Raw genomic sequence first — 13,613 nt, forward strand, 5'->3', positions numbered from 1 at the left:
GCTGTCAGCAATATTACTGACAACATTTGCAAATCTATTTTTGCAGCTGTAAAAATACTGTTGTCTTAGCTTCAGGTCATGCTGTGGTAGCAAAGAGAAAAATATAAGCGATTCACTTAATATTCAATCGCAACCACATGACAGGTCATAAATGAGGTTAAGATGGTCACCACACAATCAGAAGATACTGTGATGGAGCAGCCTCATCACCAACGTGCTACTCTCACACACACACACATACGTGTTTAGCATAGTTGTCCAGTTGATCAGCGCATACATGTCCACAAATAAGCTGCTAAACAAGCGAATAATCCACAGCCAGGCCACTCTCTCACAGTCCAACTCCTTGCACACAGTCGCTTACCCTGTACACATGCAGAGCAGTCACTCATGCCACACGTCCACCTTCATATAATCTGGTCATATATTCTCCATCATACACACAGTGGAAAATCCCACAGGTTATGTGAAGAGGGTCTTACTATCATGATGCTTGGTCTCAGATTTAAATGGAAACCACAAACAATAGGAGGCGATTAAAAAGCATATACCCAGTGGATTTTTACATTTTTACTCAAATTTGGCCTAAGAAAGAAATGAGATGTAAAATATGTGTGTTTTGTTGATCTGAGCTGTTAAAGCTCAATTGAATATCCTCTGTAAGGGTTTTTGTAATTAATTACCCAATGTGAAGGGGTTAAGGGACAGGGAGCTGGAGTTCAGTTGTTGTGGTGATGTCCTACTGTGTTACCCTGTGGGTTGGTGTCTAAGTAAGAGTGAGAACTATGTCTGATGATCCAATTTAGTCCAGTGATTGCGGCACTGTGAGACACAGACTAAACCACTTGTAAATATTTTTATCATTTGTCTGTCCATGGGCAATTTTTTTAAATGTTGTATTTTTTTCCTGGGCCACACCCAGAGACAAAGATTACCTGCAGAAAAAGGACACTAAAATGGGTGTATCACATGAATCGTTCCGCCTGCTTTCGCACTTCCATTTCTGCAATCTGTGCTGTTTCACAAGAGTGCTTTAAGAGGAAGAAGGACATTTTTAATTGTCAGTTTGACCCCAGCTGTTCTCACTCGTGCAGCTCTGTAACACAAAGTGATGAATTCATGATGAATTTGTGTACAGCTGTGTCAGCCCCGTTAAAATCGGTCACTTTTCTGCATGTGGAGTTAATTAACATTGGCAGACCAAACATTTGGCTACACAGAGTTCAGAGTGATTATAATTTTCAGTAAACACTGAATAAATGGGAAAAATAAAAGCTACAACCTCGTTATGTTCAAAGTCTGTTCTTCTGAAGGCTATTTAGATTGTAAAAATATGTTGTCCTTTAATTCTTATAGAAAAAAATATAACAAGACATTTTGAGATTTGTAAACCATTAATCCTGCCACTTGAGCTTAAAATGTAACCCTTATTTTTAACAAGGGTGATTCAAGCTTCACTGCTCTTAAGAATGTGTGAACTAATACTGAACAAACACCCACACATTGATCTACTACAGTATGGTCTCTCTCTCTCTCTCTCTCTCTCTCTGTGTGTGTGTAGTTGTGTGCTTCCTTTAAATAACATAAGTTGTAGCTAAGAGCTGAATGATAAGGGTAAGTAATTGAAGTGTAAAGAGAAAAAACACTGGACAAAAGACACATGCATATTTCTAGTCATTAGCTATGACCTGCAGCAGTTGTTTTAGCAAACAGTTTAACAAATAAAGTCGCAGCGGTTTTTGGACTGAATCCATCCACTGTGGCATCCTGTCTCTATTTAAATAAGACATAAAAAGTGTGAGGACAGCAAGAGATATCACCAAAACAACAGAGAGGTTGGTAGCTGTGTGTCAGACTGTCTGTGTGTAGGTGAATGTAAAGAAATAGTGCTTCATCGAGTTGAAATGGGGAATTCAATCTGTGGCATTTTACATTTAACTGACAGGACATGTTTATGGGTGGGTGGGTGGCTTGTGCTGAGAAGAGTAGATCACATACTGTTACCAGTCATTGGAGCTGTGGGATACTGCAAACTGCAGTAGGGCACCAAAAAAACTGCTGAAACTCCAGCAGAGCAAACGAATAGATGTATTCTCAGATGTGGTGAAAAGAAGAAAATAAGAAGTAAAAAAACTATGGGGGAGGCTGAAGCTCTATATCCACCTGGTTAAGTGCAGGAGACTTACAGGTTTTTAGCTCTAAGCAGCACCAATCTAAAGGAAAGTAAAATCCCCACAATAAAGGGACTATCATATAACTGGAAGTCAATCCCTTAAATGGGAAAATTTTCATTTAAAATAAAATCCAATCCATTAGCAAACAACATGGGAAATCATTCAGTTGGAAAAATGGGATCCAAAATGTGATTAATGAGGCGACCAGGAGCACACTGAATGGGATACAATCTCATCAAAGAGCACAAAGCCCTGGGAGAGAAGAGTGTACACTCTGGAGGCCTCCATCTCACATGAGAGGAAGCCCACTATTTGCCATCAAAATGAAAAAAAAGTCTACATATTATAAAATCTGCATTCATGTTGCTGTTAGCATTTTATACCAATAAATATTTAATTGAAGTGTCTACTCCAACAACATTAAGTAAGTACAAGCCTCAGAAAAGAAAACTTTGATTTAAATATCAGTGGCGATGCAGTGCCTTTAGAGCCAAATATTCTTCTTTGCATTTATTTCTGCTTGTTAAACACAGTGTTTAACAAGTGTTAGCATGCAAATAAAATAAGAGGAAATACTGGTGTCTTGTCCACTAAAAGGTCAACTGATTCTTTATATAGTTACTATGACAAATGAAGTCCCACAGTCAGTCACTCAATTTCTAAAATGATATAAGGATTGTGTCTAATGTCCTACATTCTAATAAATGTGTTCAACTAGCTGACACCAAGTCTGACAATGCAGTCACACAATACCACATAATTACACAGTGGTAGTGCAGTGCTGTTCAGGTCTTTTCCTCCATTATCAGGAAGCTCAAATACAATTTATTTCCTCTTTAGGCAATTGGCTCACTTGGACTTCATTCTTGTTCATGGTTGTCTTCCCATTATGGTGGGTCAGGACAAAAATGGGAATTAAATCTAATACACTAACCAGAGAGATAGAGAGATGTGGGACAAAGGTGGAAACAACAGAAAAAGATCAGAAGGGGGAGAGCTAGTTGCCTTTTATGTGCAAAATAATAATAATCATTATAATTCAATGTCTTGATCACAGGCATTATTTAAGCTTGTCTCCCACTCTCATTGAAACATTTAAAGCAAATACAGAGACATCACTTATTTTTTCTTTGATGTCAACAGTTGTAGATCATATAAATCTGCCACGATGAGAAGAATTTTTTTCCTATGGAGCTTATACATAAAGCCACATGGTCATGGAGGAACTGTGGAACATATGTGACCTTTATGCCTGAATAGGAAGAGTTCCTGCTGGCGCTGACTAACTGCTTCACAGTATGGAGGCAGAACACTATTTAACTGCATGCTCAGAGAACACAGAATTAAAACATGCAGTATACCCAACATGTATATCCATCACATTGATCACCATGATTACTTGACTTGGACCTCCGATTGGAATTTGCAGGACAGCTCTAAAGAGCTTTATATGAGCAGTGGTCTCTGGAGGTCGTGGTTGTAAATAAACACGAGAAAAATGACAATACGTGTATGTGTAACCAGAGATTTGATCTAGATACTCTATCTCTATGCATAAGCCACAGCCAGATAGCTGTGGATCAATGGACTTCCTGTTAACTATAGGGCTAATGGAAGCTCCAGTCATGTGATCAACACAAGTATTCATCTTGCTGCTTGACAGTAAAATATTACCGTTGCCTGTCGATACCACAGTCTGTCCATCCAGACTGTGGTATTAATCAGGACCACACAGGCAATACACAGCCGCACATCATTCAGTGGCATGCACATATACAGTAACACACTGTATAGGTCAAACCTTTGATAAGAGAACCTCACACTGGGGATGCGTTGTTTTTTCTTTATGCATTAGACAAGAAAGCACAACGTGTGTGTTTTTATCAATCACTACACAGAGGGAAAGATCCTCCCAGATTCACTGAGCAGTGTAGGAGGTTAACATGTTGTATGTTCACACACATACACAAAGATATAATGTAAAATAGGCAAGCAATGCATTTCTGTAGTAGCCTGTCAGGAGTATATCTGCATGTAAAACCATGTTGCAAGTTTGTGCAAAAGATCATTCATTTAAAATTATTTACATGATAGTCTGGCTGCATAAAGCAGCACTGAAAGAGATTAAGGCATTTTTAACGTTATGCAAAATTACCGGTCTGCAGTCCAGCAGGGTTGTATTTACCACACAAATCACTCTGCGAGGATACAGGACACATGAGTCATGTTCCTCTGTCTGACAACCATCATTTTCTTCAGCGTACTACATCTCATTTCTTTCTTATCTATATCCGATCTTTGTATCTTCATCTCTTCCCTCCAGTGTATATTCTCTCCCACACTTTTAAATCCAACAACATCCTCAATTACATCCTGATCCCATCTCCCTCCTTCACCTATTCATTCTCCACCGTCTTCTATTGAGTGTTAAAAAAAAACAGGCAACAAGTTCCTGCCTGGTGTTTATTTGGGGGGACAATCAGAGGCAGATTGTTTGCTTTAGGGGACGTCTGTCTGTGTATGTACATGTGTCTTGTGCAAGTGTGTGTCTCAATCTGCATCCTGTACAGAATGAGAATTAATCACTCAGATCTTCCTACTAAATCAACTCAAGGAGGTCTGAAGAGGTAGAAAGACAGAGAGAGAGGGCAAAAAAATGACATGAGTCAACACTGCTACATTGTGGAGATATCCATTGCATGACAGTAACTGATAAAACATTCATGAAGAAAACCATGATAGCTGCAAAAGTAAAAGTCTAAAAAAAGGTGAAAGTGGCTTCACCTACCTGTCATGCCTGGAGGAGTTTTCAAAAATTTCCCATTGAAATTTTGAATCACCACATCACACTTCTCTGTTGACTCCATCCTGAAACAGAGAGAAAGATGGAGCAGAACTTCAGGACAATGATCATTTATGTTTTATTATGCACAAAGGGTGCTGTAGTGGCGGTGGCAAATGTGTCCAACATTGCTGTAAATGTATTAAACGTCTGCAAATGCATCTGTGTTTGGTTGTCTGTGTGTCCCTGAGAAAAATGCCTAAGGTAAGCCGGTGTATATCTGTGTGTTTGAGTGTCTGTGTTTTCTATGGGGTTTCCTCTCCTTTGTCCCAGTTTAAAAGCTCCATTCAGTCTGATCTGTTGTGTGTCATGTCCTCTTTGTCTGCCCCTATTCAGCTCTGCTCACCCAATCACAGCTCAATGACTAATTGCCTGCTTGGCAAGCAAAAGCCAGCGTGTAAGTGTGTGTGTGTGTGGCAGAGGAAAAATGGTGACTGAAAAGAGAGGCTGTGTGTGTATGTTTGGGATGTGTGGTTCTTGGGTTTTCTTCATATAGTCAGTGACCCTGAATGAAACCTAGACTGCATTCTAATCACTGGCACACTCTGCCATGTAAATGAGATGACCACACACTCACAAAGGGTAAGGGGGCCAAGGATACGGGAGCGTGTCTTTGTATCATTAGAGCTAAAAGTCCTTCGGTTCTACATGGCACTGAGTCAACTAAAGATAATATTGCCTATAGCAATTATTTAAAACAGCACAAACCAGCATGCAGTGATTATAAATCTTCATTATTTTGTGTCCAACATGTGATTAAAGTGTGTCCAGCATGTAGAATATGCAGCTAATTGACAGGAGACATGCAAAAGTAGAAGGTACTCTACCACACATGCTAAACAGATTCACAAAGAGTGAATAATGGTGGCAAACCCAATAAAGACAAAAGCAGGATGTACGTGGGTCTTTTGGGGTTTTGTGTCCATTGTAAAAGTGTGTATGTGTGTTTATCTCCCTATGCACACCTGGCAAACCCAACTCCTCTGCTCAATCCACTGGCGTCCCTCAGTATCCGTGTGGAAATGACGTGTCCAAAGGGCTTCAGCATGTTCTCCAGTTCCTGCTCGTCCATTGACACCGGCAGGTTGGATATGTAAAGGTTGGTAGGATCCTGCTCCTGTTGCTGTGAAAAAAAACATAGAAGAAGATTAGAGAAGAGCTATAAAGAAGTTGCAATGTTGTCTAAGCCTTAACTACAACACTGACAATGGGTATCGGTTCCTAGGATAAACACGAGAAGACAAGAATAAGAGTGGAATGCATAACGGAGTAAAAAAAACAAAACCACCCTCTAAAAGCTGCTTTTGAGGCAGTGAAGGTTAAGTTGGCTTTTTCCACATTTGTGCCTGAATAACTGAGAGGGCAGCATGCAGGCTTTATGCTCAGAACCCCTGCAGCAATAAGGAAAACCCCTCAGGATTCACAGATGTTAACAGAATTGCATTAAATTTTTCCCAAGATTGAGGAAACCTCCTTCCAATGTGCCTGTCAGTTAGCTAGACTAGTATTCTTCAATTATTTTTGCTCTGTTTGGCAGCACACCATTGAAATGATCCTCCAACAGAAGAGCAACGCCTTCCTGTGTGGCGCTTCAAATTAAAGAGGGATGGATGTAGGGATGAGTGTGATGGAGGGTGCTCTATTTCACAGAAACGTACGGAGAAAGAGGTACAACACATGCATGTTCTGTAAATGATTTTCAGCCGTTACTTCATAATTTCACGAAAGCTATTTAGATACATCATTCCCCAGAGTGGCTCTGTTGATGCAAATGGCTCTGTGATATTTCTGGCTGTGAGTCTAATGATGTTCATGTATTCATTATAAGCTTTGTAATAATTTTGTTACTCTTGGGTGGGTGTATGACCAGAGTGAGGCCTCTTGAATTTTTTTTAATTGTATCCATTATAGTTGGATGACTATGTGGGTGTCTTTGTGACAGAAAAGTCCTATAAAGCTAATTTTAAACCTAAATATTTCTTTCATCCATGGTGGATTTTTCCGATGCATGCACCAGATATGTCTGAAGAGTGGGAGGCCCGAGCCTGACAGACTGTGACCAGAGCTATCAGCGATGCAATCGATGAATAAGAAGAAAAGCCTCAGTGAAGAAGTCTGAACTAATACCTGTCTCCCTGAAGTCTGAGTGTCTCCTTTTATCAGACTTTCTCTGTTGCAGACTGTACAATAAGTTGTCTTCCCACATTGGACAACTTGCTTTGGATATAAATCCAAATCTATCTCTTGTGTGTGCGTCCGTTTATGAAAGCAGTGACAGACGAAAGCAGCAACATCAAAGCTTTGGACTGTACCAGCTGTGGAATCTGTCATTAGTCTTAGAGTCATCTCCATCAAAGAGTTACGTCACTGAACTCATCAAAGTTTCCTGTTTGCTGCAGACATATAATTCCACTGCTTTTCAAGACGGGCCTTATTAAAATGTTCCCAGGCTGTTTTCAAGGCTGTTTCAAACCAGTCAGATGGCCATGTGGACACCAAACCAGGTTTTGCCAGCTTACTCACAAGCAGAGCCCTGCCTGAAATCACCAGTAGCACACTTTTCTTGTCTTTTTTTTTAATCCTAACCATTTAAAGTCATTAATAGTGAATTTCCGCACTGCTGTGAACATTCTCTACAAAACTTTCACAAAACTAAAAACCCAAGAGAAGATTCAGCCATGAAAAACGGTCTAAAACTAATGGGGCTAACACTAGAGGAGGCATCACTGCGCAACCGAGTTACATGAACTCACAAGAGAAATAAGAGAAGAAACTCAAACACATCCTCTGCCATGTCACACTGTTTAAGGTCTTTCAAACAAATTAGCTCCAGACTCTGCTGTGCATTACACTCTTACTGTGGGAGAACCCTCCTCTCACTGTTTGTGAAAGATTAAATGGTAAAAAAAGGGTTCCTATTATTGGGGTTAATGTGGTTATTAGTTAATTTTATTCAAAAGACAATAGTCCTTAAAGGTAGGGTAGTAGATTTTATTCTGATGCACTTTTTGTTAAATTAGTGTAACTTCTCTTTACAATCCGAGAGCAACCAATTAGTTCGGCAGTTTCGCATTAAAACGAAGAATATTAATCATCTGTGGAAGCTATAAAACCCTAAAAACATCAGCCAATCCCCCAGGACGACCCTGCACAGAGTATTGGCTGGTTGTCACTCTCTTCCTGCTCTGCACCAGAGAGGTACGTGCATGATGGCCGAAGGCACAGACTCGTCTTCAGGTAATGCGCGTCCATGTGATTGGGAGGCATGGCTTCAGGTGAGAGAGAAAGGGGCGTGTGTTTACTTTCAAAATCTGGTTGACTTTCACTGAGTTTTCAAAATCTCCTACCCTACCTTTAAAGAAAATCTGAAAGTGGTTTGTCCAGTTTCAGACAACAGTGGGTCGGCTGTGTTTGCAGTGGTAGTTACTCCAAAAAGGGGAATGAATGCAGGTTTGTACAGACGTGAGGACTGTCATAGCCTCTCCACCACTCCCCTCCTCCTGATACTGACTGTAATGTGTGTCCTAAAAATTCCTGGTTTTCTTTTTGTCATTCATATTGTTTCAAATTGGGGAAATCAAAGACAAAATGGGTCCAAAATCAACAGGGGCATTGTGGCCGGTTATTGAAATCACTTTACATTTCATTACACCACCTTTAGTCACAGTATGCTGTAAAGCTGTTTTATTTGCTTTGGAGCACCAACATGAATGAACTCTACTTGACTTTGCTTAAAGTTGCTGTTTGCACAAAGTTACTTCACAGTGATCTCTCACTCTGCATGTTGCAAATGACTCACCTCTCTCTCTCTCTCTCGCTGTCCCCCACCCTCTCTGTCTCTCTCCCTTTTGTAACATCTGTCACGAGCTGGAAACAGCTTCACACCAACTGTGCCTCTCCCTGACTGTGTAGCCTTCCTGCCAGCCAGTCAGCCCATGTTTTCAGCCCCATTAAACCTCATTGCTGCATCATTATATCAGGTCTGTGCCTTTTATCATGCTACTTACTGGGTTACCTGGCAATGCAACAACACCTGGAGGGTAAAGTGAGAGTAAAGCAATGGTTAAACCCCTGCGCCAGCCCTGTCTATGCACGAGTCTGAATGGATTTGGCGTAAGATGGTGCTCAAACATCACATTTCTTTGTGAAGCAGCTTACATATATAAACACCTCACATCATAAACGACACATCTTACACCCACACCACTGCCAGGAATGAGCAGGCATTGAAAATGGATAAAAAGATGAGGTACAACTAATCGAAGACAAAGGCAGAGAAATACTTTGAAAGCAAATCACACTTAATAAGGAAGTAGACTGTGAGAGCAGACTTTCTATTCATTATGTTTTGACTCCTTCCTTTTACCTTTCAAACTTCACATAATCCTGCTCATTTCCTCTTTTAATCCATCTATTCTTACATCTCCTTTGCACTTCCGCAGCCCACCTCCTTTCTTTACTCCTTTCTCTTACAGGTTCACCCTCCTCTTCCTCTCCTTTTCCTCCTCTCCCTACTTGCTATTCGCCCCTCCTCTCTGTAAGATTAAAACCTAATCTCCTATAATGGTGGCCTTGCTGTCTAAAACACTATCTGAATGCTTAATTAATATTTAAAGAGCAGAACTTCACTCCTTCACCCTTTTCATTCTTCCCTTGCCTGCCTTCCCTTTTTGCCGTTCTACCCCCATGTCTTGCATTTTCCTCTCGTATCTTTATTTCTATTCATCTCTTGCAGCCACCTCTTTCTCCATCTGCATTTCTGCCCTTCTTCATCTTCCTCTTCCTCAAGCCAGGTTCTAATCTTTCATAATGATTGTCTGGGTGTCTAAACACTCTCGAACAGCTTAATCAATACTTAATGAACGTACCATAAATACTTTATGAACCCTAAACCCTGAAATCCCCGGGGTTTCATTAGTCATGGAGATATACACTTTTCTCCATCTGCATGATGACTGGAGGCTTGCTGAAATCAACACTGGATACTGATTACCTCATCATCATTTAGTCTCTGGTCAGTTCATATTATCACAGAGGTAATGGTGCTTAGACATACTCCTGTGTGTGTGTGTGTGTGTGTAGCACAAAACAAGCAACATGTCATTATAGCCAAAGTGTATATGTAGTCTGCAGCAGGGTTCAGGAACATCTCAAAAGTAACATGAATGCACTGACCCAAGGTTTTCTAGTAGAACATTGCCCAGAGCATCACACTGCCTGCAGCAACTTGCCTTCTTCCTACTGTGCCTACTTGCCCACTGTAATCGCTTCCACAGATAAACGGCAAACACACACACTCAGCCATGCACATGATGTAAAAACATAACTCATGAGATCAGGCCACCTTCTTCCATTGCTTTATCTGACCAGGGACGACACAAGAGACCAGCTGTTATAAAGGTGCTACATATTTAGCCTTATCAGGTGTACCCTTAAAAATCACTCAGATGTTCAATTCTTTCTGCCTCAAAACATCAACTTCAAAACTGCCTCTTTGCTTGGTGTCTATTATCCCACCCATGACAGATGCCATTGTAACAAGGTAATCAATATTATTATCTTTACCTGTCAGGGGGGTTAAATGCTGTGGCTGTCTTTTTATATGAAATCATCTTTACATCTATCCAAAGGTTAGTGGATCATTAATGGAAAATTGCTGCTAAGCTAAAGGGCACTGTGTGACTTTATATGGCAGCACTATTCAATGCAAGGAGTGCCACTGTCCGCAAATTTGTATGTGTGAGAGGACATAATGACTGCTAATGATTGCTGTTAAAAAATAACCCTTCAATCAGAAAAAGAAAAGAGTAAGATTGATCGATGCACTGCCTAAACTTTACAGCAGGTTTTTGCTGTGGTTAATTGGATACATACTTAGCTAACCTTTAAAAGATTGAGGCTTAAACATCATTAAAATTGAGGTGCAAGGCTTTCCAAGTGATGGCATAGTTGAAAATATTCAGAACAGGAAAAGCAGTTTTCCACTCTGTGACTCTTGTGGCTGTGAAGTGGCAAAGAATCCCTGATGATTCAAAGAAATGGCATCACTCTTGACTAAGTGAGAGACTGACTATGTTTCAATGGTTAATTCAATTTCATGACGGGTAGATGGGTTTTTTGTTTTTTTTTTCCCCTCTCTCTTTGGCTTCCAACACTGCGTCTTCACACTCTGCATGAGTCATTTGAAGCAATAAGAGAGGCCTTACTAGATAATGGGGACACGCACACACGCACACACCTCTCACATTACAGTCACATGTGCAGCTATTACTCACTTTATCCGTTAATTTACATGCTTTTTTCTTTTTTGTTGCACACTCAAACTTTTTTTCCTCTACCGTCCTCTTGCTCTCACGGCATTGTAATTTCAACATGGCTCCTTCTCCTCTCATCCCCATTCTCTCATTTTTCACTTACGGTGTCTCTACTGTGTATTAAAAGGCCAGTAATTCATCACAGAGTCAGAGTGCAGTCTCTGCTGCACAGCAGCGTGCAGGCTGCTTGTCTGCCAGCCGTCCAGAGCTGGAATCAATCACCCAATCCTGAGACACCGAAACCATCAGGGAGGGTCAGATATAGATAGAGGGGAGAGAGAGAGAAAGAGAGACATGCATGTAAAGAGACAGGAAGAATGGGTGGAGGGTGACGGCCTGTATGAATTAAAAAAACATTTCCTCAGCTGAATACAGATCAAAGACCTCTCAAGCTGAGCAATTCAATTTCTTTTGGGTGTGATTTGAAATAAAAACTCTACCAGTGATGGATAGTTACACAGACAGACTAAACACTGACACTGTTGTTGTTTATTTTTCAAAGTGACCACACAAATGCAACTTATGATTGTGGACTTGCACAGTTGAGTAGTCAGTGCTGTTGTTTCCTGTGGTTTTGTGATTGTTGTTGCTTTACATGTTTTTAGCTCCTGTGACCTTTGGACAAATTGAAAACAATGATGTTTCTCATGTTGCAGGGATCCACTAGAAACAGCCCTGTGACCAATGCTGGGTTTAAGGCTGCAATTTTGGCAGACTAGCAACATATCTGAGCTTCCCCTGTGAGATGCTAATTAAGAAAAATGCATTTTTGAGGAGTAATGCTGCATAATATAAACCACATGGGTATGGACATGAATGCATGAGTTCTTAGATTAGACCCTAGGCAAAGACCTCATGCCAAAACACTGCTATAACACATAAAACCCAAAGATTACACACACCTACACATAACAAGCTTAATGCCTTACAAAGTTACTCCATGGAATGTACACGCACGCATCTCCTCCTCCTTTATCTGCCTTTCTTTTCTTTCTCTTCTCTCCTGTAGTACTGAATGCAGTAATCAAGGCTAATGGCACTCAGCTGTTGGCCGGTCTAATTACCTGGAATGCAGACAGATGATCTTCGAGGCATAGATGATCTTCTACACAAAAACATACACACACAGCTGTGTTTCTATTACTTCAGAGGACATTGACTTGTAGTCATTTTCAGGGAACATGCACTAACCCTACGTTCTGAAAAAGTCTTCACCCTAAACTGTAATAATTAACGCACAGAAACTATTTTTTTTGTTCCTCGAATGTAAGGCAGACCCACAGAACATGACTGTGTAAACGGTCATGTTCTGTTCTGTTCGGTTTATTACTATATATGTACATACAGTATATATGTATATATATATATATATATATATATATATATATATATATATATATATATATATATATATATATATATATATATATATATATATATGTTTATTACTATATAGGTTTCTCAGGCTGTGGGGTGACAGCCTGTATATATACACAGTATTTGTGTGCATGCACCTGCCATTTAAAAACATAAAGTGTGTGTGAGTGTGTAAGCTGCACTTGGAGTATGTGTTAGTTTTATGGGGTATGTGTTTTTGTGGTTTAACAGAATAAACAGTTGTAATGCTAAAATACATTTTCCATTCCTTCATTCCTTCAACTAAGGAAATCCTATGGTACTGCTTGACAGTCTTCATATCTCTGTTATATCTATGTTGGTCATATTTTCCAATCATTGTTTATTATTAATCTATCCAAATTTTCAACCAGTTGACCAAGAATAACCTCCTTAAGAAAGAAAGAGAAGAGAGATTGTGTCATTTTAAATGATCATCGACTAAGCTCAAGGACCCCTGAAAATGAGATGCTGCATCTCAAGGGTAGAACCTTGAGATGTTTGGTCAAAAAAGCTTTGACAGGGTACCAAATCAAAAGCTCTACAACCCCTGGACAAAACAATATACAATAAAAGCAGTAAGAACTTTTACCTTTTAGAGTAGAAGACATGCCGTCCAGAATATAAAACAGAGACTTCCTGTCTCAAAAGATAATAATAGTGTCTCCCATCCACAAATTGGATTTGTGGATGTTAAAGAACAACAGACAATAATTGTTGACATGAATATTAATGCAAACAAAGGGATTATAGCACAAAGCTTTTATATGTCTGATAAATGTGTCTCAGTGTCTTCCGAGGCCTTGTCAGCCTAGTGCCTGCCCGTGAAAAGCGCAGGCTACAGGGAAATCCTTGCTCTAAATGATTAATGGGGTCTGCAACTGAGAA

At 40.0% G+C, this 13,613-nt stretch overlaps 1 protein-coding gene across 4 annotated transcripts in view; it reads right to left on the bottom strand.

Moving 5' to 3' along the window:
* The window catches only part of LOC114448194 (RNA-binding motif, single-stranded-interacting protein 3-like), a 90,409-nt gene that overhangs the window by 20,696 nt on the left and 56,100 nt on the right, over nucleotides 1-13,613 (bottom strand). For all 4 annotated transcript variants that reach the window (XM_028424972.1, XM_028424971.1, XM_028424975.1 and 1 more), the window contains 2 exons: nucleotides 5,982-6,139; nucleotides 4,963-5,042 (listed from right to left, as the gene is read on the bottom strand). In XM_028424972.1, the coding sequence (XP_028280773.1) occupies nucleotides 4,963-5,042; nucleotides 5,982-6,139 (238 nt within the window). The remainder of the gene's footprint in view (nucleotides 1-4,962; nucleotides 5,043-5,981; nucleotides 6,140-13,613) is intronic.

Source organism: Parambassis ranga, chromosome 16 (assembly GCF_900634625.1).
Source record: "Parambassis ranga chromosome 16, fParRan2.1, whole genome shotgun sequence".
In the NCBI taxonomy this organism is placed as follows: Eukaryota; Metazoa; Chordata; class Actinopteri; family Ambassidae; genus Parambassis; species Parambassis ranga.